At 55.4% G+C, this 24,338-nt stretch overlaps 6 protein-coding genes across 6 annotated transcripts; 5 read left to right on the plus strand and 1 right to left on the minus strand.

The window, feature by feature from the left end:
• Positions 1-354: 354 nt before the first annotated feature.
• BJX68DRAFT_270312 (type I polyketide synthase) lies at positions 355-8,543 on the plus strand (the record flags this gene model as incomplete). Its single annotated transcript, XM_071046595.1, has 9 exons — positions 355-688; positions 760-1,028; positions 1,104-2,292; positions 2,358-5,160; positions 5,217-5,302; positions 5,361-7,186; positions 7,223-7,567; positions 7,628-7,799; positions 7,855-8,543. 9 exons carry the CDS (start codon positions 355-357, stop codon positions 8,541-8,543), a joined length of 7,713 nt encoding a protein of 2,570 aa, XP_070895351.1.
• Positions 8,544-8,823: 280 nt separating this feature from the next.
• Positions 8,824-9,321, plus strand: BJX68DRAFT_270313 (uncharacterized protein; the record flags this gene model as incomplete). Its single annotated transcript, XM_071046596.1, has 1 exon — positions 8,824-9,321. The coding sequence occupies one exon, from the start codon at positions 8,824-8,826 to the stop codon at positions 9,319-9,321; it is 498 nt and encodes a 165-aa protein (XP_070895352.1).
• A 190-nt stretch (positions 9,322-9,511) lies between these two features.
• BJX68DRAFT_270314 (aldo/keto reductase) lies at positions 9,512-10,708 on the plus strand (the record flags this gene model as incomplete). Its single annotated transcript, XM_071046597.1, has 1 exon — positions 9,512-10,708. The coding sequence occupies one exon, from the start codon at positions 9,512-9,514 to the stop codon at positions 10,706-10,708; it is 1,197 nt and encodes a 398-aa protein (XP_070895353.1).
• A 980-nt stretch (positions 10,709-11,688) lies between these two features.
• Positions 11,689-12,700, minus strand: BJX68DRAFT_270315 (uncharacterized protein; the record flags this gene model as incomplete). The annotated part of the gene is made up of 4 exons (XM_071046598.1): positions 11,689-12,198; positions 12,260-12,406; positions 12,459-12,479; positions 12,539-12,700. 4 exons carry the CDS (start codon positions 12,698-12,700, stop codon positions 11,689-11,691), a joined length of 840 nt encoding a protein of 279 aa, XP_070895354.1.
• A 1,726-nt stretch (positions 12,701-14,426) lies between these two features.
• Positions 14,427-22,035, plus strand: BJX68DRAFT_270316 (uncharacterized protein; the record flags this gene model as incomplete). Its single annotated transcript, XM_071046599.1, has 5 exons — positions 14,427-15,023; positions 15,076-16,164; positions 16,214-16,589; positions 16,636-17,366; positions 17,419-22,035. The coding sequence occupies 5 exons, from the start codon at positions 14,427-14,429 to the stop codon at positions 22,033-22,035; spliced, it is 7,410 nt and encodes a 2,469-aa protein (XP_070895355.1).
• A 594-nt stretch (positions 22,036-22,629) lies between these two features.
• Positions 22,630-24,019, plus strand: BJX68DRAFT_270317 (uncharacterized protein; the record flags this gene model as incomplete). Its single annotated transcript, XM_071046600.1, has 2 exons — positions 22,630-22,723; positions 22,830-24,019. The coding sequence occupies 2 exons, from the start codon at positions 22,630-22,632 to the stop codon at positions 24,017-24,019; spliced, it is 1,284 nt and encodes a 427-aa protein (XP_070895356.1).
• Positions 24,020-24,338: the final 319 nt, after the last annotated feature.

The raw sequence follows: 24,338 nt of genomic DNA on the forward strand, positions 1-24,338 counted from the left end.
GATTGCAGAGACAGCATCCTCGTCACTGAAGCAAGGTTCCAGAAGACCTGTAGGTGTGCCAAGGAGGTAACCTTGCTCGCACGCAAGCTTCCAATCGCCTGAGGCTTGCTCTTTGGAGCGTCCGGCCTCTGAGCATTGAATTACATGACCCCTGTACCTTGTAGGAGGCTTTGGCTGGTAGGATCCCTTGCTAACCCCCCCTGCTCATGTTTCGCCCAAAAGTCCTTGACAGATGTAATAGTGCACTACGGCGGGCGTGAGCTTTCAGAACCCTAGTTACCTCCAACGCTCTTAATTCTCTCCCCATCTACCCCTCAATCAGCAAATCGCTCGGGCTAGCGCTCGGAGATCGATATGGCAGGAACTGACAGCTCAACCCCCATAGCAATTATTGGTTTGTCCGGGCGGTTTCCCGGCGATGCGAGCAACCCTCAGAAGCTATGGTCCGTACTTGTGAATAAACAGAGCACGAGGGGCGAGGTACCTCCGGACCGGTTTAATGTCAATGCATTCTATCACCCTTCTGGCTCGCGCGCCGGCACCATGAATACGAGATGGGGCCATTTCATGACGCGAGACCCTGCTGCTTTTGACGCGCCGTTTTTTTCTGTGCTTCCAGAGGAGGCGCGAGCAATGGATCCGCAGAGCCGTATGGCGCTGGAATGTGCATTCGAGGCGTTTGAGAACGGTCAGTCCAGAGCTACCACGGAGGCCTTACGCCAACAAGAAGGCGCTACAGAAGCTGACTACTTTGTCTAGCTGGTATGACAATGGACGCTGTTGCAGGGACACGGACAGCATGTTACGTCGCGAGCTTCACGCACGACTACGCGGAGCTTCTGGCGCAGGACAGCGAGTCGCAGCCGAGATACAAATTCACGGGGTGTGGAGCAGGGATGCTCGCGAACCGTATCTCCTGGTTCTTTGACCTTCAAGCGCCCAGTGTGACGGTTGATACTGCGTGCTCTTCGTCTCTCGTCGCGCTTCATCTGGGCTGTCAGAGCATCCGCACAGGCGATGCTGATATGGTGCGCATTACTCAACGCCGAAGAGCGAAATCAATGTTAACTCCCCCCCTGCTGACATGAAAAATAACACCCCAGGTGCTAGTCGGCGGCGCCAATGTGATCCTGTCCCCGCAGATGATGGCCAGTCAAAGTTCGCTTGCGTTTCTCAGCCCGGGCGGCCGCAGCAAGGCCTTTGACGAGCAGGCAGACGGATACGCCCGGGGTGAAGGAGTTGGTTTTCTCCTTCTTAAGCCCCTGGGCGCAGCACTTGCCGACGGAGACACAATTCGCGCCGTTATCCGCGGCACCGGTGTGAACCAGGATGGCCGCACCGCCGGCATCACCGTTCCTTCGGCACAGGCGCAGGAGCGATTGATTCGGAGCGTCTATGACCGAGCCTGTCTCGATCCCGTTGAGACGCCTTTTGTAGAAGCGCACGGAACAGGTACGAGGAAAGGCGATTTGGCCGAGGCCTCATCCCTGGCGAGCGTTTTTTGCCACAGGCGGCTGCCGCAAAATCCACTGTATATCGGAAGCGTCAAAACTAACATAGGGCATCTTGAGGCTGCGGCTGGTGTAGCTCAGGTGATAAAGACAGTTCTGGCCCTGGAGAACGGTATTATTCCGCCCAATATATGGTTTACACGGCCCAGTACGGAGTTACCTCTTGACCGGTGGCGCCTGAAAGTCCCGGTAGAGCCGGTCTCCTGGCCAGAGGGTGAAAAGCGCAGAGCAAGTATCAACTCCTTTGGGTATGGCGGTACAAACGCTCACTGCGTGATGGAGACTCTAGAGGAGTACTCAATGGGGCAAGGTGCTGCGAAGGCTGGAACCCTGTGTCAGGAGCCACGGTGCAATGATCAAGCCAAACCTGGAGAAGATGAAGCGCCGATGCTCATTTTCTGGTCCTCCCAAGACAAGGGAGGCATCTCTCGCCTGGCCGCTCAATACGCACAGTATCTTGAAGCGAAGATCAAGTCCGCCACAGATCCCAGCAGTCTGACACGACGGCTGTGTGCGACTCTCCATTCTCGTCGCAGCGTCATGCCATGGAAGTCGTATATCGTATCCCACTCTGCCAATTCCATCATCGAATCCTTCCGGAATGGAGCTGCGCAACCACTTCGTTCAAGTGAACCGCCTGCGATAGTATTTGTCTTCACAGGCCAAGGTGCCCAGTGGCCTGGCATGGGCCGTCAGCTCCTCCGCTATCCTGAATACTTAGAATCTCTACAAGTGGCTGACAAGTTTCTACAATGTCTGGGATTGCAGGTGTCTGTTATCGGTCCGTATACCAACTTCCCTTGGTCCCCACGACAGTTGCAGCTGACAAGTACATTCACCCTCTAGACGAAATAAACGCTGCTCCAGAGCAATCGTCCCTCGGCTCACCCGAGGTTAGCCAAACTCTTTGCACTGTCCTGCAAGTGGCTCTGGTAGGCCTCCTCGAGAGCTTCGGACTCAACCCTACAGCCGTGATTGGGCATTCAGGGGGTGAGATCGCCGCCGCCTATGCCAAGGGCGCAATATCGCGCGAGGCCGCCTGGACAATCGCCTTTCACCGTGGTCGCCTGTGCTCATCCTTGCCCGACTATGCGCCCTCATTGCAAGGGGGGATGCTAGTTGCTGGGCTGGGTCGGGAGGATTGTGCATCATACATCGGACGCCTCACGGAAGGCGTTGCTGTGATCGCCTGTGTTAATAGCCCGCTAAGCTGCACCGTATCCGGGGATCTCAGCGCTCTTGACCAGCTGGAGGGGTTCTTGAGTGAAGCTGGATGTTTCCACAGGCGCCTACGAGTCTCTCGGGCCTACCACTCACCGCACATGCAGGTAATCGCGGGGGAATGTTACAAAGCCATAAGCAGTGCTCGCCCCTTGGCAGACACGGAAAAGAGCCTACATACGGCAATGTATTCCACCGTGACCAGGGGTGTAGTCAAGTCCAGCGACCTTGGACCTGACTATTGGGTGTCGAACATGATTGAACCCGTAGAATTTGTGGGTGCGGTCGAAAACGCCTTACGCGACTTTGGACATAGAACAGCACCGACCGTTTTGGTCGAGATTGGGCCCCATTCTGCGCTCAAGGGTCCTCTGCGGCAGATCCTGGACGCTGCGTCCAGTGCTGAGAGGTTTCCATATACTTCGCTGTTGGTCCGCGACCGCGATGCGCACCACACATTGCTGGACTCCATGGGTTCTCTCGTCCAACACGGCTGCCCCTTGAAGCTGCATAAAGTAAACCAAGTGTCAAACGAGGCAGGCTTCCTGGTCGATCTCCCGCCATATCCATGGAATCACGATGAGCGCAATAGATATTGGGCCGAGTCTTCGGTATCCCGCAAGAGACGTTGTCGTCAGCATGGGCGCAACGATCTGTGTGGGGTCAGAGTGGAAGATGATCTACCTGGTGAGGCTACGTGGCGAAACATGCTGAGCCCGAGTGAGAATCCATGGATCCTTGATCATCGCGTGCAAGGGACAATTGTGTACCCCGCAGCTGGGATGCTGACCGCAGTCGTCGAGGCTGTTCGAGAGTCTGTCAGAAACATTCTAGAGATCTCATACGTCGAGCTGCGCGATGTCAAAATCTCGCGGCCTATTGTTTTCAGCTCTGAAGAGGACGTTATTCATACGCGTCTGCGGCTTCGGCATGAGACGGACCATTGTACCGGCTCCTTTGAATTCCAACACTACTCGGAGAAGGGCGACGGCTGGGAGCTCAATTGCAGCGGAAGCGTACTCGCCGGAACAGCCTCGGCCAGTCCGGATGCCGCTCATCGCACACGATACGCCCACTGCAGTTCAGCGTGCTACGTTGAGACTACGCCCAGCCAGGCATACTCGCAATGGGCCTCGGTCGGCCTCCAATTTGGGCGCTGGTTCCAAAACCTCACTCGGCTCAGCAAGGGACCTTCAAGCGCAATTGGAACGCTGACAACCCCCTCGACAACAGACTGTATGCCATGTGGGTTTGAATATGATATGCTAGTTCACCCTGTGGTCCTGGACGCTTTGGTGCAGCTGGGTCTGAATACGTCGAAAGAGGAATATGAGCAGCCCCATGCCACAATGGTCCCAGTCGCCCTTTCGCGTGTGCTCATTTCAACGGATATTCAGCGGGCTCCGGGCACTGAGATGGTCGGGTACTCGGTCATCAATGACTCGGCCTCGGGCGTGAATGTGGCCGCGTCGGACACACAGTGGGCCCAGCCTTGGATTATCCTGGACGGACTGGAAATGGCAACTCTGTCGGTGAGAAGCGGTGATGTGGTGGGGCCAACTGCTGCCAGGGTACCTCGCAAGCTGGCCGCAGCGACAGAGTGGTTGCCGAGCATTATCCACACACCGGTGGACATTATCCAGAGCGCATGCAATCTCGCCGAGGGAAGTGTGCAAGTAGATCGAGTCTGCGAACTTCAGTGGGCAGCCCTCATTTGGATTCAGCGGATCCTGCGAGGCTGCCCCTTGAGTGACGTTGCTCCGTCTCCACCGCATCTGCGCAGACTGCACCGCGGCATGTCCAGGCTTTATAAGTCGGCCATACAAGGCGATAGTTTTGCAGAGGACACGCGTCTTAAAATGTTACTAAACTCTCCCCGGGAGGTTCAAGACGAGGCTCTCCAGCAAGTGGCCAACTCATCCATCGACGGTGAGATCCTGGATCATCACTGTCGAATGCTGGACAGAATCCTGAGGGGCAGCATGCACTCAATTGAGGCACTGCTCGAAGAAAGCAGGCTCTACCGCTGGTACGCGGAGGGAATCACATGGCGCGCAAACCATGCCAAAATCTCCTCGTACCTGAGGCTGCATGCGCGCAACAACGCGCAGGCCCAAATCCTGGAGATTGGAGGCGGGACTGGCGGACTGACGCTCTCGGCGCTGCGGGCCATGACCCTCTCTGACGGCTCTGCACTTTTCGATAGCTATTGCTTCACGGACGTTAGTGGTGGCTTTTTTGAAAAGGCCCGGATCAAGTTTGCCGCTTGGGCCCATTGCATGAGCTTCGCCACCCTGAATATTGAGCATGATCTTGAGGGACAAGGATTCGGCGCGGCACAGTTTGATTTGATTTTGGCGGACAATGTCCTGCATGCCACAAAGTCAATCCGACATACTTTATCCGCCGTGCGCAAACTGCTTAAACCGTATGGCTCCCTATGTATCTTCTCTGCAACGCGGATACTGACTGCCCCTGTTGTAGAACCGGTCGGTTAGTGCTAAGTGAGATTACGCGCAATATGCCTCATATCACAATGACTGTTGGTGCCCTTGAGGGCTGGTGGCTGGGTTTGTGAACTTTCTACCCCCCCAACGCCTTGCTGGTGTACTCTCTGACCGATGATAGGTGTTGAGGATGGGCGAGTCTGTGATCCAACACTTTCTGTCGAGCAATGGGATGCAGCCCTGAGAGACACGGGATTCAGTGGGGTCGACATTTGCTTGCATGACAGGCCCAAAGGCGATCACATAATGACGGGGATGGTTGCTACTGCACGGCAAGTTGTCTTGACGCCTCCACCAACACCAGCCGTCATCATCATCCATATGCATAACCTCACTCCCAAGGTCCGTAACTTTGTTACAGGTTTCACCACTCAGCTGCAGGCGTCAGGGATGGACGTGGCTGTTGAGAGTCTGAGCAGGTCTGCACATGCTAACCTACGCGACAAGACGGTTGTGCTATTGCTCGACGCCGATCCTGGGCAGAGAGATTTAGCCACTATCAACGAGCCGGAGTGGACAGCTCTAAAGCATACTCTATTGAGTTGCGCCGATGCCGTATGGATCACTCGAGGCGCTAATGTATATGGCGAGAACCCATGGGCCAGCATGGCACAGGGCTTAGTCCGCTCCCTACGTGCCGAGAATCCCGCAACCGCTATAACGATGGTGGATATCGCCTGTGCGCAGGACCTTGACAGCGCTACCACCATCGTGTCGATCACCAGGCTCGCCCTTGCCGGACGCCGAGCGAAAAACACGCACGAGTCGCATGACTGGGAGTATTGCATCCGGGGCCGCGAAATCCTCATTCCGCGCCTAATGACGGAGGATAGAGTGAATGACGCAGTTTTCAGATCTGCCAAGTCCGAAACTGAACAAATTCCTTTTGGGCTGCCCGGCACATCACTGGCGCTTGCCACCATTGAGCCATTGCGTTTCGTCGAGGATCCAGCCTACTGCCTGGGGTCTCTCGGCAAAAACGAGGCCGAGATTGCCACCAGAGCTACTCATCTTTTTTCTCCCCAAGGCCAGAATAACAGCAGTCTCGGTCTTGTCACTGTGTGTGGAACGGTGACACGACTAGGCACAGCTTCCCAGTCTGAATTGAGCGTTGGAGATCGGGTTGTGACCATTCAGCGAGGTGCCATCAGAAACCTCTATCGATGCCCCCTCGCTCTATGCCATAGAATTCCCGAAAAGATGGGGGACTGTGGCGCGGCTGTCCGAGGTCTCTGGGCCTACACGATGGCGTTCTACTGCTTGGTTCACAAAGCATCACTGAAGGCGGGAGAGGCGGTCTTGATTGATTGTACGAGGAATGCGCTGCAAGAATCGTTTATCAGTCTGGCACAACACGCGGGCGCAGAGGTATTTTTGCTGGTCTCTTCGGAGGCTAGAAAAGCCCAGCTGGCCAGCACCTTCCTGGTTCCGCCCGATCATATTCTCAGTACCGGCGGCGAGGGAGGCAATTGGCCCTTGCAAGGCTTGAATATGGGCCGTGTGTTTGACTTGGTTCTCCTGCATGCGGCTCCTACCAATCTCCTTCAGCAGGCCGCCCAGTACCTGGCTCCTGGAGCCCGTCTGGCGTTAGTGCAACGCAACCATCAAGGTAAGACCCAGCACTCGTCCATCCATGGTTTCAATGCCCGTATTGACAGACACGAATCCTGGTTTCCAGAGCCCAAGACGACTCGGCTTCGACAGCCAATGCCAGGCGGCGCCTGTATGTATATCATCGACCCAGATACGCTCGCCCACGAGGACCCCACAATTGTCGCACATATTTTAAAACAAGCCACCGAGTTGGTCCGGAGTCAGGAAATTCACCCCGACTATGGGGGCGCAGAACCACGCTGCAGAAGTGAAGAATCCCTCCATATCACCAACTGTGTTGAAGGGGCACCTAATCAACTAATAGTGGAAGCCCACGGACGCGCGCTTGTGCCGGTATGTCTTCCCATATGATCTGATAAATGCTGGCAGACGCCTAATCAGAACTTCCATAACAAGGTCATCAAATCCCGGCCCGCCGCTCATTTACTTCCCAACGCTACCTACATCATCGCTGGCGGCTCTGGGGGTCTAGGGGCCTCTCTAGCCCGTTGGATGTGTCATCGAGGCGCCCGGCACATTGTCATTTTATCTCGTCAAGCAGATTCGAAGCCGGGTGTAATCAAGTTGATCGAAGATCTAGCCGTGAACGATGTAAAGGTAGCAGCGGTCCCCTGCGATATAACCGACAGCCAGCAGGTCGAAGTAGCCATGTCGCAAATTGGTAAAACGAGCCCTCCAGTGCGTGGAATCATACAGGCGGCTATGGTTTTAGAGGTATTGCTTCCAGTCCAGTCTTGCCAGCCGGCGCCTGCCCACTTTTACTGAAGCTCCTAGGACTCGGTCTTTCACAATATGAGTTTTGGAGCCTGGAACCGCGCGATAGACCCCAAGGTCATGGGAAGCTGGAATCTGTATACCCACTGCCCAAGGGAGGTCGATTTCTTCATCCTCTTGTCGTCATTTGTCGGCACAGTCGGCTTACGCGGACAGGCCAATTATGCCGCCGGTATGTTTACATCTACATCTTGCCAACTTTATAGTCAGACTGACATGATTCCCAGGCAACTCGTTCCAGGATGCACTCGCCCACCACCGCCGGTCGCGGGGACAAGCCGGCGTATCTCTCAGCCTCGGGTTCATTGACGGAGCGGGCTTCCTCGCGCAGAGCTCAACGCGCGTTGCGGAGAACGTCTCCAAATTCAACTTCCTGCACATTCAGCAATCTGAATTCTTACAGCTCGTTGAGCTGGCGGTGACGAGCCCAGACCGTCTACCGGCTCAGGTCATCACGGGCTGCGGCACGGGTGGGATGGTAGCCGCACACGAGGGCGACCCCGGCGACGTCTACTGGTTGCGCGATCCTCGATTCAAAGTGCTTGCCCAGGTGGACTTGCAACATTCTCAGAGGATTAATTCTGAGCCCGCTGCCGAGGACTTCTCCCTCGGTGCGTTACTCGCGGCGGCCGACACGGTGGCGGCTGCAGCAACGGCAGTGCTCGACGCGCTGTGCCGCAAACTCGCGACAGCATCGTCGATCGAAGTTGAGGATATTGATACATCGCGGCAGCTAAGTACCTATGGCGTGGATAGCTTGCTGGCGGTCGATCTGCGCGCCTATCTTGCCACCGAGGCTCGGCTTGACATTTCGGTGTTTGAGCTGATGCGTAGTAGACCGATGAGAGAGCTTGCTCGAGACTTGGCCCTGCGGTCCGAGTACCTTGGTCGCAATACTTTAGATCAAGCCATGTAGCTCCGTAACTATTAGTTGTGTGGTGGCTAAGGCACCATGTTCGGAGTCGAAAGTCGCTGTCTTTCTAAGGATCAAACATTGTGTGGCTGGGTTCATTTTCACAAAGCAAGGGGGCCGTTGCCCAATCCTACCGTGGTCATACTGCTGTTGCGAGATATATAGTGGCAAAGTAATACTCCCCTTCCTCCAAATCCGGTGGCCATATCATATCCTCTCCCAGCAACTGAGTAAGTGTCATGTCTCTACCGGTTCGACCAATCCTAATCAGCGCGAACAGACCATGACCACCACGCGCCACAGGCTCCTTGCCACTGCGTCGCGATTTGTCGCAACTCTCGAAAGCTTGGACGTGGACGCGATGCTTGCTGTGCGATCCCCGACATGTCTTCATCACATGTGCTTCCCCAGCTTCAGAAACTACAGCATCACGAATGATCAGACCCGCGAAGCGTTTCCCCAGTGGAAAGCCACCATCACAAAGTACCAATTTGGTATCCTCGATGACAGCCAGACTCTGGTCGACGAGCAAGCGAAGAAGGTCATGATCCGCGCCAAAACCGCCGCGCAGACAACGGTCGGTGACTATAACAACGAATACGTTTTTATCCTTCGAATGGCAGAAGATTGCAATACGGTGGATGAGATATGGGAGTTTTATGATAGCCTTCGTCTGCGGGACCTTCATCACAGGCTGGAGGCCGGCCATGTGCCAATTGGCGTTGATGCTCCTGCTCCCTTTACCACCACCGGCTCTAACAGCCTGAATCATTCCATGTAGCTATCATGTGTATCTAATTAATTATTTCCCAGCGCTGTAAGGAGACAATGATCCCTTACATTATCACATTCCATCTCTGGGACGCTCAATTTCCCCCTTGACCACCAGGGTATCCCTAGCCACTACCTTTTTCCTGCTTGCTCTTCTGCCAACTTTGGACCCTCAGCTCTATCGATATTATCTTCATGACATGACAGGTACACGAATCCTCGAGCTGTTTGGCCCGGCGCCAGAACCCCCCTCCGAGCTAGGCCGCTACCGCATCCTTTCACCCACAGCGGGCATACGCGTTTCTCCCCTCCAGCTCGGTGCACTATCTATCGGAGACGCATGGAGCGCCGATCTCGGCTCAATGGATAAGGACTCGGCCATGGAGCTGCTGGACGCCTACGCCGCCTCTGGGGGTAACTTCATCGACACAGCCAACGCGTACCAGAACGAACAGTCGGAAACGTGGATTGGAGAATGGATGGCCAGCCGTGCCAACCGGGACCAGATGGTGATTGCCACCAAGTTCGGGCCCGACTACCGCGCCCATGAACTGGGCAAGGGGCTCGCGGTGAATTATTCCGGAAACCACAAGCGCAGCCTACACATGAGCGTCCGCGACTCACTGCGTAAACTACAAACTCGCTGGATTGATATCCTCTACCTGCACACGTGGGACTACACCACCTCTATCCCAGAGCTCATGGACGCGCTGCATCATCTTGTGCAGCGTGGAGAGGTCCTCTACCTGGGCGTCTGCAATACACCGGCTTGGGTTGTTAGCGCTGCTAATACTTATGCCCAGCAGCAGGGCAAGACCCAGTTCTCTGTCTACCAGGGTCGCTGGAATCCGCTGCGGCGAGAGCTCGAGCGCGATATTCTGCCAATGGCGCGGCACTTTGGGATGGCCATCACAGTGTATGACGCCCTTGGCAGTGGCAAGTTTCAATCACGGGAGATGCTCGCGCGCCGGAACGATCAGGGGGAAGGGCTGCGGGCTATATATGGCGGGCAACAGACAGCGCAGGAGGAGGCGATGAGCAACGCGCTGGGGGTTGTTGCAGCACAGCATGGGATTGAATCAGTTACAGCCGTTGCCCTGGCGTACCTGCTGGCAAAGGCACCGTACGTCTTTCCAATCATCGGCGGACGCAAGATCCAGCATTTGCATGACAACATCCAGGCGCTCTCGCTCCGGCTTAGCCATGAGGACATCATGTATTTAGAAAGCGTGGGGGATTTCGACCCGGGTTTTCCCTATGATATGGCTGGAGTGGATCCAGCTGACACTGGGATGGCTACTCCGATTGTGGCTCAGGCAGCGCCGATGGCGTTTGTCCAGAGATCGAAGGCTATAGGGCACTCTGGATCCAATAAGGGGACTCAGATGTCTGGTTGAGTGAGTAGCCTGTAGTAGAATATCGGTGTTATGACTACACAAACCATGTCAACGCTTAGATCCACCATATACGTTATAAAGACCTGTATGTTCCAACCGTATCGCCGTAAACCCCCATGATATGATTGGTACTGGCGAGAGTGAATTGGGAGTATTTGATTTGGCAACGTTTGCTATACAAGGATTCGCTGTCTATCTGCACGAAGGGGAGCTGGAATCTAATCTCTGATATATATATGTCGATATTGGAGTGTCATGTTGCTCAACTCATCTAAGCCCGCCATCGGTAGCCTGCTAAATATGGATAACGTTTACCGCTAGCTTCTTGACACGCTAAATAGCGACGACAAGAACTAGGACAGGTTTTGTGTTTTGTGTTCTTTTTATTTCGCCGACGTTTCTCTGTGGCAAGCCCAACCGCCACCTATCTTATACTATGCGTATCAACACCAATGAGGCACCCTGGGCGAGGCTGCCATCACGTGCGTTATTCCGGTGCAAGCCAAGCGGCAATATGGATACATACACCTAGCCCGTCTACCTAAAGAGTAACTGCTGTTGAATGTTATAATAGAGGAAGAGCATAGGATACAGGATACAGTTAAAAGTACATCGCGGGCTGACTGGCCTTCCCTCGAGAAAGTAATGTAAAGAGAATAGAGGTAAGCACTAAATCTGCCTTTGACAACATCTCGTAGCATCCGCATCTGCTTAGCGTAGCTTATTCGATATTGGTGCGGGGACCTTCAGATAATATCACGATTGTATTATTGGCCCTACACACGCATCCGACAAACCAGGCAGTCAGGGGCGGCCCCCGAGTTGCAAAGTGGCTGGCATTTTGAGGGCCAATCTAAGTCTTTCTCGGTCGAACGCTTGAAGCCATAAGAGAGGACACAGAGATAGCAGGGCTCCTCTGCAGGGAACATCTAATTACGAGAGAGCTGAGTGTATACGGAGCTATATTCTTCCTTGTCACTCTACTGCCGCCGAATTGCTGACCCAAGAACATAGATTCCTGGAAGTGGATGTTTCTTGACAAGGTCGTCCGGCTGCTCCCAAACGTCAATGGCAAGTCGCAGGCTGGTCCTGGTGCGTATCTCCTCCCAAAGCTTGTTCCAGCTCACGAGATCATGATAGTAGTACGGCATACGCTCGTGGGTCTTGTTCAAGACGGCCTGGTCGCGGCATGCGATGACGCGACACACAATCAGGGACCCCGGTGTCGCGGCGAGGAGGTCAAGGACGTTCTCTAGGACAGTTACCTGTTTGTCCCAGTCGAAGACATGCAGGAAGAGCGATATATAGACAATGTTAAGCTTCCCCTGCAGGCGCACAAAGAGCGCAGACTTTTTGTCCAGAATGTCCGCAGCGATGAGTTGGGATTCGGGGAAAATGGACCGGTCGAGGAAGAGCTCATGTCCGAGATTCAAGAACTCTTGCTGCAAATCCGAGCCGTAAATATTTGTCGGAGCAGCACCGTCAAACATCTGTCATTGTTTCTCTGGTTAGGAGAATAGATTCATGAATGGTTAAAGTGCTGGGACTCACCAGCTGGCGGAGCTCCTGCCCGAATGCGCATCCCAGATCAAGGAGAGTATCGCCCTTCTTCACGCGCTCGAGCATTTCAGGATAGTACGGCGATTCGGCGATACTAAGCTCGACGAATGAAAACTGTCCGATGCAGGCGTAGGGGAACTATGTGACACCTTAGCTGAACTGGCATCTGGCTCGTTGCTTGTCTACTGACCACCGCAAAGGCCCGATCTCTCTACATTGACCTAGTTAGCCATTGGGGGTCCAACAAACAAGTATGGTCAAAATACTCACTAGCTCATTCACATGATCGACGATCTTGTCGGCTGGTATCTTACCTTGTTTCTCGAGAATCGTCCGGACAGGCTCCTTGACAGTCGTGAGTCTCTTCTGGCACAGGGTGTTGGGATCAAAGCCGTTCTTGACCGCCGCCTTCAATTGGGCGTCTGGGTGCATGGTGCTGGTGCAGATATAGAGATATGGCTGCCTGTAAATTTGTTATACGCCTGGAAAGGGGTTGTGATTAGAAAGGAATGGCGCACAAAAAGCCAATCGATTTTCGAGTGCGTGCTGTGGGGGGCCTCTGGTATCTATACTTGGGGCGATGGCTAATGCCATGTAATCCAGGCGCTCTAGCTGCGGGCAGCGAATCAATATCTGGGTGTATACACGTCTGCTCGCAGTCTATAAAGCGACGACTACTCCCGCAAGGTCGAAATGGTGCCCACCGGTACTGAATCGCCGTCCCCACAGGGCAACCTAGGAATCCATCACTGTTAGATGCAAGGGCGATGCATTCCGTTATCCGTGAGGCGAGAGAAATTGCTTTCATGCTCTGTGGTTGGGCCAACCAGGTCTCGCTAGTATCGAGCGCTTTGGCATTTCCCCTTACGGCGCAGATCACAGAGCAAAAGTGAGGGATCAAAAACAAGCAGGTGTTGTTGTGGAGCCCGAGCCTTGCCTTGCACCAAGAGTCAGTGGCAATGCACGATCAAGTCCACCGATAGGGCGTTATCGAGCAGCCACTCTTCACCATCCTAGCAGCTAACCTAATCAGTGTAAGCCCGTTATGTCTCTCCATATTACGCATCCAGCGCAGGCAAAGACACTGGAGATACGAGTGGATATACTCGCCTGATAAATCCTTGGCGTTGTTGTTGGTGGCAGGGGCCTTTGGATGGCATCAGCTAGTATTGCTCTACAATCAACCAAACTGGTGGTCTAGAGCTACGGTGGTTGATAGAAAATCGCCATCTTTGACATGCACATTTCGCAATCACTGAACCGCTATCAGAACAGGCGATCATTACTCTTCGCGGCGCTAGGGGAAACCTCCCCTCGGTACAATACTCATGTTCATCCGGCATTAGTTCCCATGCGGGTTTCTATCCAAGCCAAGGTCACTCTAGATCTTGCATATTCTTGCAGCAACATCGAAAGAAAGTCGTTGCGTCATCAAGGGCCCCGATCATAAAGCAATGTTTTAGGAGCCCATTTCCGCGCATGCAAGGGCAGATCGAATGACTTGGCTTCAAGGGAGCATTCCAGCCGAGACTCTCAGGCCCGGGCCGAAATTTAATCCTAATCAAGCACATTCCAGACCTGCCAATGTGTGACAGGAAACTCCAGGGCAAGGCCCAATAGGCTGGAGCCGCCGGCAAGGGGTCCGGACTAGACCCGAACGGAAGCTCTATGGGCACATCTGAGATGCCCTTGTATGTGACAAGAGGATGGAATTCGACTGCCCTCGTAGCAGATAGGCCGTCTTCACAAGCAATGTCGCGTATTGCGGCAAAAGGAGTCGGTCCACGAATACCAAAAGGGGGGAATAGTTTTCCTGAACATGCTAAGATTTCTAGGGGTATATGTACGACATGCCCCCTCAATGCATGCTGTGGCAAGGTAGTGGTTGGGCCTGCTTGTGAGCCCTAGGCCAATCAGCGCCGAGGGGAAAATGACTGCAGAATGAAGCAGTCGTGATCGCTTTTGACAGTGAGAGTCGCCTTATCTATAGGCGTTCCGTCGAGCGCTGTGGAAATCAGGGATACTTTCTCAACGTTCGATTCCGAGTGTGGCATCTCGTTCCGCTTCGTTCAACCTGATCGGACGAGTACCAACAATTCGCTGTTTCACCGTACCACGCCCCGTCCTGTCATCACCATAGCTCCTCCTATCTCTAGTCATGGGATCCCAGAGCCCATCTTCGCAACCTCCCCGTCCGGTGACTGTGTTCTTTGGGCCGGTCTACCCAGAGTTAACCCAGTCGAGTTCGCGTATCCGACAATACCTCGCGGAGAAAGCATCTGCAGGATGGCTCGAGGATACCCTACAACGGCTGCCATCTGTCTGGCAGGATATCGTGCGCCAGTGGCCAGCCCTCAAGAAGATTCCAGGCGAGTCACAGCTCCGGCAGCTGACACAATACCTACTCCGCGAGTCATCCTGCCCCGTTAGGGATACACTGAACTTGCTGCTTGTCCCGGTGACCGTGTTGCGGCACATTGTGGAACTCCAGCAGCTCAAAGATGAGAGAAAGCACTTTGAGATCAGAGATGTCCAAGGATTTTGCGTTGGTGTGCTTGCTGCCATTACAGCATCCTGGGCGCACGATGATCCGGAATTCCCCAAGGTTGTCAGCACAGTTCTCCGTGTGGCTGTCTGTATCGGGGCACTAGTCGACCTAGATGAAGTCAACGGATCCTCTTCCAAGTCTATGGCTGTACGGTGGAAGACAAAGTGCGAGTACAGACATCTCGGGGAAGCGCTGGAGCGGTACAAGGTGTGCTCGTCGACTTTGTAGATTCCTACCAGGTGCTGATGAGATGAATTAGGGCTACATCGCCTGCATGATCAAGACCAACGGCGCCACAGTCACAGTCCCCACTGGAAACTACCTGTCCTTGACGGAGGAGCTTGAGAGCCACGGTACTTCAGTCAAGAGCCTCCCTCTGCGTGGGAGGTTCCACACCGCTGATCACATCCCTGCGATGAAGCAGTTGCTTGCGCTCTGCGCGGGAGACGCTCGATTTCAACTGCCAACCAAGAAAAATCTACATTTATTGCCGCGGTCTAATGTAGATGGCACTCGGCCTTCGAGCAATTTACTGATTGCAGTTGCGGTCGAGTCCATTTTGGCCAAGCAGGCCAACTGGATGCTCACTGTGGCCGAGGCTCTCAACAGCGAGGGCCCGCCAGACGAAAAACACGCCGTGGTCATTGGAGCAGGACAGATCCTCCCACAACGATCCCTCTTGGCCAGTGTCGAGCACATCGGAGACCAGACGGCGCCCAACGACACTTCTCCTCATCGACCGAGCCCAACAATAGATATCCGTCCCACCGCGCAGTGCAACGGAACGTCTCTGGCGCCTCCGACCCAGGCTGTCTCGGGGCCGATCGCCGTCACTGGATTCGCGTGTCGGTACCCCCAGGCAGACTCGGTCGAAGCACTCTGGACGCTACTTGAGCGCGGCCAGTGCACAGTAAGCTCCATGCCCAACCACCGGCTCAAAGCAGACAGCCTGCAGCGGCAGCCCAGAGGACCGTTCTGGGGCAACTATCTCGAAAATCCGGAGAGCTTTGACCATCGCTTCTTTGGCGTCTCAGCCCGCGAAGCAGAATCTATGGATCCGCAACAAAGGCTCCTCCTCCAGGTTGCGTATGAAGCCATCGAGTCAGCCACCTACTGCGGCCTACGAACTACGAAGCTGCCAGACGATGTTGGTTGTTACATCGGCGTAGGTTCGGATGATTACAGCCAAAACGTGGGCTCTCGCGACGCGACAGCTTTCTCAGCGACAGGGACGCTGCAAGCCTTCAACAGTGGCCGCATCAGCCACTTTTTCGGGTGGAGCGGACCTTCTATCACAGTCGACACCGCCTGTTCTTCTGCGGCGGTGGCCATTCACCTTGCGTGTCGGGTGAGCACACTTGTTTCCGTGCAGCGAGCGTTCACTGACGATTATCTAGGCACTGCAGACAAATGATTGCTCCATTGCCGTCGCTGGCGGCGTCAATGTCATGACAGACCCTCGCTGGTCACAGAACCTCGCCGCCGCCTCCTTTTTATCTCCAACAGGTGCTTCGAAAGCATTTGATGCGGCGGCTGATGGGTACTGCCGCGGGGAAGGGGCTGGGCTCCTGGTTCTCCGGCCTTTGGACGCTGCGCTTCGGGACGGGGATCCGATCCATGCGGTGATTACAGGAACTTGCGTAAATCAGGGCGCCAACTGTTCACCAATCACTGTGCCAGACTCCAATTCCCAAAGGAGCCTGTACATGAAGGCCCTGGCTCAGTCTGGATTGCACCCGGATGCTGTCTGCTACGTAGAAGCACATGGGACCGGTTCGTACGCAGCCTGTATACTCGATCTTGGCTAACGTTTGAATAGGAACCCAGGTCGGCGATCCAATCGAGTACGAGAGTATCCGAAGCACGTTTGGCAGCTCACAGCGAACAGAAAAGGTCTATATCGGATCCATCAAAGACAATATCGGGCACACCGAAACCTCATCTGGAGCTGCGGGCATGCTGAAGACGGTCCTCATGATCCAAAAGCGGCGAATCCCCAAGCAGGCCAACTTCTCGTGCCTGAACCCGCGAATTATCGCCCACGAGCGGGACCAGATTGCGATTCCCACGCAGTCGCTCGAATGGAAGGCAGCGGAGCGTGTAGCTCTGGTCACCAACTACGGAGCTGCTGGAAGCAACGCTGCCATTGTTGTGAAAGAGCCCGCTAAACCAGGCCCTGGTCGCTCGACATGGCCTGGGCGTGTCCCGTTCATCATTACGGCCAAAACAGAAGAATCCCTACGCGAATATTGCCGCGAGCTTCAGCACACCCTCCTCGTACAGCAGGAAGGCAGTGGCAGCGCGACGCATCACCTCGCATACAATCTATCTGCAAAACAAAACAGGCGCCTGGAATACCAGGTCTCGTTCTCTTGCGAGCCAGCAGAGGTCGAAGCTCGGCTGCAAGACATCGCGGCTGGTCGTTCAAAGCCGGCGAGATGCACTGCGCCGTCACCCCACGTTGTCCTCTGTTTTGGCGGTCAGACTGGAGATACGGCGAGTATTTCACCCACCCTCGTCGAGAATTGTGATATTCTGCGTTCCCATTTGGTTAGTATCCTCCCTCCTGATGTAATTCAACCCGCTGATCCATCTGCAATAGATGCAATGTGATGAAGTATGCCACACGCTCGGTCTCCCTGGTCTGTTCCCAACCATATTCAGTCCAGAACCGAGGACGGACCTGGTCAGCCTGCATTGTATACTCTTCTCGATCCAGTACGCGTCCGCCAAGGCGTGGCTCGACTGTGGCCTCGTGGTGGACCGAATGATTGGGCACAGCTTCGGCCAATTGACCGCCATTTGTGTCGCCGGTGGCCTATCGCTTATCGATGGCTTGCGTTTGATCTCAAAGCGGGCGGCACTGATACAGGAGAAATGGGGCCCCGAGCGGGGGGTAATGCTTTCGCTCAAAGTCACCAAGACCCAGGTCCAGGAGTTGTTGCGCGCTGCTTCGGATACTGTGGACGTTGCCTGCTTCAATGGAGCGCAGAGCTTTGTGCTCGCCGGCAATGAAAAGTCCATTGCACAGGTGGAAACGCTTTGTGTGCAGAGAGGGCTTGAACACCAGAAGAAGAGACTGAGAAATACACATGCATTCCACTCCCGCCTCGTGGAGCCTCTCCTTCCAGGACTGTCCCAGGTAGCAGACACCCTGGACTACAGGCCACTTCGCATCCCCATCGAGGCGTGTTCTGAGGAGCCGGACCATTGGGCGCGTCTTACGGCATCCAGAGTGGTACGACATTCCCGCGAGCCAGTGTACTTTCACCCTGCGGTGCAACGTACGCTCAGCCGTATTCCGGGTCCTTGTGTGTGGCTGGAAGCTGGCAGCGCGTCTCCCATTGTTGGGATGGTGCGGCGTGTCGTCGAGGCGTCAGGCCCAGGCGGGGAGCATACCTACTTGCCGATGGGCTTGCAGGAGTCTAGTGCTGAGGGAAACTTGGCCGATGCGACAAAGTTGCTCTGGTCAAAAGGTGTTCCCGTGCAATTCTGGGCCTTTCATGGGTCACCGGCGGGATATAAATGGATAAACCTCCCACCCTATCAATTCAGCAAATCGCGGCATTGGATCGACTACGACCCATACGCCTTCCACCCAACAGGTGCATCGTCAGAGGAGGAAAAGCATGACGACGGGCTCCTGCAACTTGTCGAGCGAGACGCAAACGGTTGTCTGTTCCGCATCAACAATCAAGATCCGGCCTACCGCATGTGTACCGAGGGCCATGCCGTGGTCGACCAGAACCTCTGCCCGGCTTCGCTGTATGTCGAGATCGTAGTCAGAGGCGCCATGACCCTGTCATCCAGCGGTCAAGGACCGGCGATGGCTCACATTGAAGCGCTTAACATCTCGTCGCCTCTTGTGGTGGACATGCCAGGGTCCGTGTGTTTGCGTGTGACGCGGATTGAGAACAACAACGATGGCGGGTGGATGTTCTCCTTGTTCAGCCAGGCCGGCGACCATACTCCTATCACGCATGCCACCGGCAAGGTCTTGCTGGATCCCCAGTCCGACGAGTCTGCGGCGTCTGCTCGCTTCCACTCATTGAAGCGCCTCCTGGACCCCGCCCAATTTGACTCGATCCCAAAGTCGCCTGCTTCGAATGGGCTCAAGAGAGCGACGGTCTACCAGGCGTTCCGTAAAGCCGTCAACTACGCCGACTACTATCGCGGCGTTGAGGAAGTCTACGCTGTCGGTCACAAGGCGGCCGGGCGAGTGCTGCTGCCTTCATCCCCCACGGCAATGGCCTCCTGTGACCCCATCCTCATGGACAACTTTCTACAAGTTGCAGGGATCCACGTCAACTGCTTGTCTGAAACGGATGAGGATGAGGTCTTTGTATGTAGCTCCGTCGGTGAAGTGTCACTGGGAAGTCGATTTCTCAACAGGGACGCTGCAACTCCACAGGCGTGGACTGTTTACTCCACCTATGAGCGCGAGTCGGGGAAACGGGTGACGTGCGATGTATTTGCGCTAGATGAGGATCGCATGCTCGCGGTGACCATCATGTCAGCCACGTTTACGAGTGTGTCGATCCAGTCTCTCAAGCGGACGTTGAGTAGGCTGAACGGGCATTCCAGCTCATTGGGGCAGCATGAGCCTCAGCTTGAGGAAAAACCGGCACCGGCTGCACACATCACCATCAGCGACGACCACCATCTTCGTGCGGTCCAGTCTATGCTCGGGGACCTGCTGGGCGTGTCGCCTGGTGAGCTTCCCGGCAATGCACCTCTCGCCGAGATCGGCGTTGACTCGTTGATGAGCACAGAGGTCCTGGCCGAGGTCGATAAACGCTTTGGGGTCAATATAACCAACACCGAACTGGCAGACATCGCAGATGTTCGTGGTCTCGCCCACCGCGTTTTCCCAGGTTCGTCCGTGGTCCACGTCGAGACCTCTAAAGAATCCAGTGTAGCAATCGACATCAGCATCGGCGGGCAGCAGCCGATCATCGAGTCTCCCCCTATCACGCACCAGGAGGATTCGCCCCGGTTTGCAGACAGGGCCATCACAGCCTTTGCGGCCACTCGGGGAAGCACTAAGTACATTGACCGTACGCAGTTTGCTGGCTTCTGCACGTCAGTTTATCCTCAGCAAATGCGGCTCGTCACAGCATATGTGGCCGAGGCGTTCCAGGCGCTTGGTGCGAACCTCGAGTCGATGTTGCCCGGCCAGAGCATCCCAAGTCTTGCAATCCTCCCGCAACACAAGCAGGTGCTAGGGCAGCTGATCGGAGTGCTCGAATACGCTGGTCTTGTCGAACAAAAGAGTGCAGGCCTTTTCCGCACCGGCAAACCAGTGGATGTTGGTCCCTCTGCGGTCCTGCACCAGACGATCCTCGGCGACTATCCCCAGCACGCTTCGGAGCACAAGCTGCTGCGCACAACTGGCGCGCGGTTGGCCGAATGCCTCACGGGTACAGCTGATCCCTTGTCACTTCTCTTCCAGGATGCACAGGCTCGCGCTCTAATGCAAGATGTGTATTCGAACGCGCCCATGTTCAAAGCCGCCACGATGCAGTTGGCGCAGTACCTCCAGGACTTGTTGCTTGACTCTGGATGCGACAGGGAGATTGAAATCCTAGAGATCGGAGCGGGCACCGGCGGCACAACTGCTTTTCTTGTTTCGCAGCTTGCAGCAATGCCCGGGGTGAAATTCAACTACACTTTTACAGACCTGTCCTCATCGCTGGTTACTTTGGCACGCAAAAGGTTCGGCTCATACTCGTTCATGCGATACTCGACCCTCGATATCGAGAAGATGCCCCGCGACGAACTACTTGGGCAGTACGATATCATTCTATCGTCGAACTGTATCCATGCCACGCGCAGCCTGGCTGCCTCGTGTATGCACATTCGGAAAATGCTGCGACCTCACGGTCTTCTCTGCCTGATTGAGCTGACCCGGAATCTGCCCTGGTTTGACCTCGTCTTTGGTCTCCTGGGAGGGTGGTGGCTGTTCAACGACGGCCGCTCCCATGCACTTGCCAACGAGAGTCTTTGGGGTACAAGGCTCCGAGAAGCAGGGTTCAACTGGGTGGACTGGACGGACAACGCGTTGGAAGAGTCCGATATCCTGCGCCTGATTGTCGCGTCGCCGACAGTGGCATCTACTCCATTACCCGTACAACCGTCCATTACTCCTACTCCTGCCCGGGTCGAGACGGTGACATACGCTGAAAGGGCTGGCCTGCAGCTGATGGCAGACATTTACTACCCTCATACCCTTGACGCAGCGGGAACCAAGCGTCCAATTGCCCTGCTCATCCACGGCGGCGGCCACATTATGCTCTCTCGAAAGGATATCCGGCCTGACCAAGTGGATCTTCTTCTCGACGCAGGATTCCTGCCTGTCAGTATCGATTACCGCCTGTGCCCCGAAGTATCCCTGCTGGAAGGCCCCATGCCGGACGTCCGGGATGCTCTCGCCTGGGCACGCGCCGAGCTTCCACGTCAATCCCTAAGCCGGATGGACGTTCAGCCAGACGGCGATCACGTTGTGGCAGTCGGTTGGTCCACTGGAGGGCACCTCGCCATGACCCTCTCTTGGACTGCTCCCGAACACGGCATCCTTCCGCCGCAGGCCATCCTCGCCTTCTACAGTCCCACAGACTATACCGATCCATTCTGGGCGACGCCGAATTTCCCGTACGCCGGGGCTGTCTCGGAAGAAGACACCAAGTTGGCACGACCTCTCGACGCGCTCCACGACAGTCCCATCACCGCGTACAACCCCCCAGCCAACAAGCACGCCCTGGGCGGATGGATGGCACCCAGCGATCCCCGCAGTCAAATAGCCCTGTATATGAACTGGACGGGCCAGGCGCTTCCAGTGCTATTCAACGGGTGCAACTACAAGAACCTCGCTGCTGCCAAGGGCCCTAACACCAGCGAGGTTATCCTCCCAGCACCTCCGCTGGCCGATGTCCAGCGCGCCTGTCCGCTCTCACAGATCGTCGCGGGACGCTACAAAACGCCTACTTTCTTGATCCACGGTAGCTTGGACGATCTTATCCCGGTAGAACAGGCTCAGCGTACCCAGGATGCCATGCACGCTGCAGGAGTGGAATCTACACTCCGGGTTGTGGAAGGGGGTCTGCATCTGTTTGACCTTGGAATCGATGTGAACGGGACAAAGGGCTCCGCGGTGGATGAAGAGGGACGGAGGGCCGTGTGTGAAGGCTACGAGTTTTTGAGGAAGCATGCTGCCGTCTAATCCAAAATTGTTTGAACCCTCCGGTTCCGATCTCCTATGTTTCTTACTATATCTACTATAATAATGTTGTCAGAATGATCTCGTTCCCAGTTCGTCACGCACATGTCTGCTTGCGATAAAAACGGACAAAAAGTATTGCCAAAATTAGTGCCGCCCATGTCTGCTTTCAAAGGTCAGCATTATCCAGTCCAAAATATGGTCTGCCAGTAGCTCGTCGAATGCAGGCGAGCAAGGACCGGCCACAGCCAGATGGAAGGGAAGGCTGGAAATGCTCAACCATTGACTGCTTTGGGGGTGAACTAATGCGATAGATGGGAAAGGAAACCGATGCGTGCGGATGCAACGGGCCTGAACCACTGGGAGCGGTTTGCACATCTCCGAGGCAAACCGGGTTCAGGACAGATCTGTATAACTCGTCGTAGACGGCATCGTAAGCCTCTCGGTGGCCGGCTGGTTTCAGCACGGCGTCGAAACTTGGACAGTGATATAAAAGTGTCGATAAACCTTGTCCAAACACCACAGGTCTGGAATACACATCACACTCAGTCTTCTTATCCAACGCAGTTTCGCCAAGTGAAAGCACAAATCACCAAGATGAAGCACCCTACAGTGGCACTCCTCGGCGTCGGCATGCTGGGCTGCGCCGCTGCCTTGCCCGCGGGACAAGTTGCCAACGGCGCCCAGGACGGTAAGTGAGGTGATGATCATTAATTACCCCCATGCTTGAAGACATGCACATGGTCATTCCCGCGCCAGCACTACACCGCTAAAGTACAAGACTAAACTGATTATAGTCGGACCTGTAGATCCCGTTCCAGCTGCCCGCACCGCATCAGCAACCGCAGCGACTGCCCCAGCTGATTTTGGAGGCACCTCTGATCCCTCTATCGCCGGCACCGGCTTCCCTGGATTGGCCGGATTTCCAGGCTTCCCTGGCTCTGGGGCTGCACAAGCTGGCCCGGTCCACGCGCCCTCTACTTTTGGTCCCGCGGCTGGGCCTGCGGGTTTCCAAGGGCTCAGTGGCGGTCCAGGATTTGCCTTTCCTGGCTTCGGCGGTGGCTCTGGGTTTGGCTTTACTGGTTTCGGTGGCATGTCTGCATTTCCCGGCCTCCCCGGGTTCGGTGGGCTCCAGGGCTCTGGGCCATCGCAAGCTGCCGCAGCCCCGTCAACTGGTGACTCCGGATCTGGGTTGCCAGGTTTCCCAGGCTTCAGCGGTGGCTCTGGGTTTGGCTTTCCTGGTTTTGGTGGCATGTCTGCATTTCCCGGCCTCCCCGGGTTCGGTGGGCTCCAGGGCTCCGGGCCATCGCAAGCTGCCGCAGCCCCGTCAACTGGTGACTCCAAATCTGGATTGCCAGGTTTCCCAGGCTTCAGCGGTGGCTCTGGGTTTGGCTTTCCTGGTTTCGGTGGCCTCTCTGCCGGTGGCGGCGCCCCGTCAACTATGGGCTTTCCAGGCTTCCCCGGGTTCACGGGCTTTCCAGGTATGACTGGCGGCTTTGGTGTGCCTGGTAGCGCTCCGGACCAGGGTGCTTCAATCCCTGCCCAGGCGGCGTCATTCCCAGCAGCCGGCGCGCACGGAACGAATGAAGCCGGTGTGGCGGGAAATGCGATTCCTTCTGCTTCCAGCGCACCTGCCAGCAACGGTATAGGGGCAGCCGCCTCCCTCCATAACCTCCAGGCGCGCCAATTTGTCGGCACCAACGGGCACGGCATGGTGCCACCGGCCTTCCACTACATGTTTGGCTGGCCTCCAGTGATACCCTCTGCTGCTGGCGGCATGCCCAATCTGGGGACCGGGTTCAATGCTGATGCTTTCGGCGCTGGATTCCTTGGGGGTGGCGAAGTGCCATCGCCGACTTCAACTGCGGCTTCTGTGGCGCCAACAGCCAATTCCGTCCCTGCGACAGGCACTGCTGAGGCTTCAACCTCGGCTCCTGCGGCTTCTACGGCTACTTCCGCCGTCAGTGGTACGAGCTCGGCAGAGTAGAATTGGGAAGGCCTTTGATGAGATAGCTGTTTCTAATTGTGCTTTGTTTCTGCGTGTGTAGTTGTTCCCGGCGTTGGCATGGGAGAGGGGTTTGGTTACACAGTCATTCCGTTCAGTAAAGCCATCAATGTGAGGCAAGTTAGTATGTTCGCAAAAAAAAGGGATCTCTATATTAGCCCTGGGTCTCTGGGACATTCCTTCTTACAGCTTTGACAGGTAGATATGTTGAGTATACCGCTTAGGCTCATTCCGGATCCTATGCAATTTGCAGAAATAAAAGGTGCCCGACCACGCTTACTTCGGTACTCTATACCAGCCC

Source organism: Aspergillus pseudodeflectus, assembly GCF_044049435.1.
Source record: "Aspergillus pseudodeflectus strain CBS 756.74 chromosome Unknown BJX68scaffold_48, whole genome shotgun sequence".
Lineage (NCBI taxonomy): Eukaryota > Fungi > Ascomycota > Eurotiomycetes > Eurotiales > Aspergillaceae > Aspergillus > Aspergillus pseudodeflectus.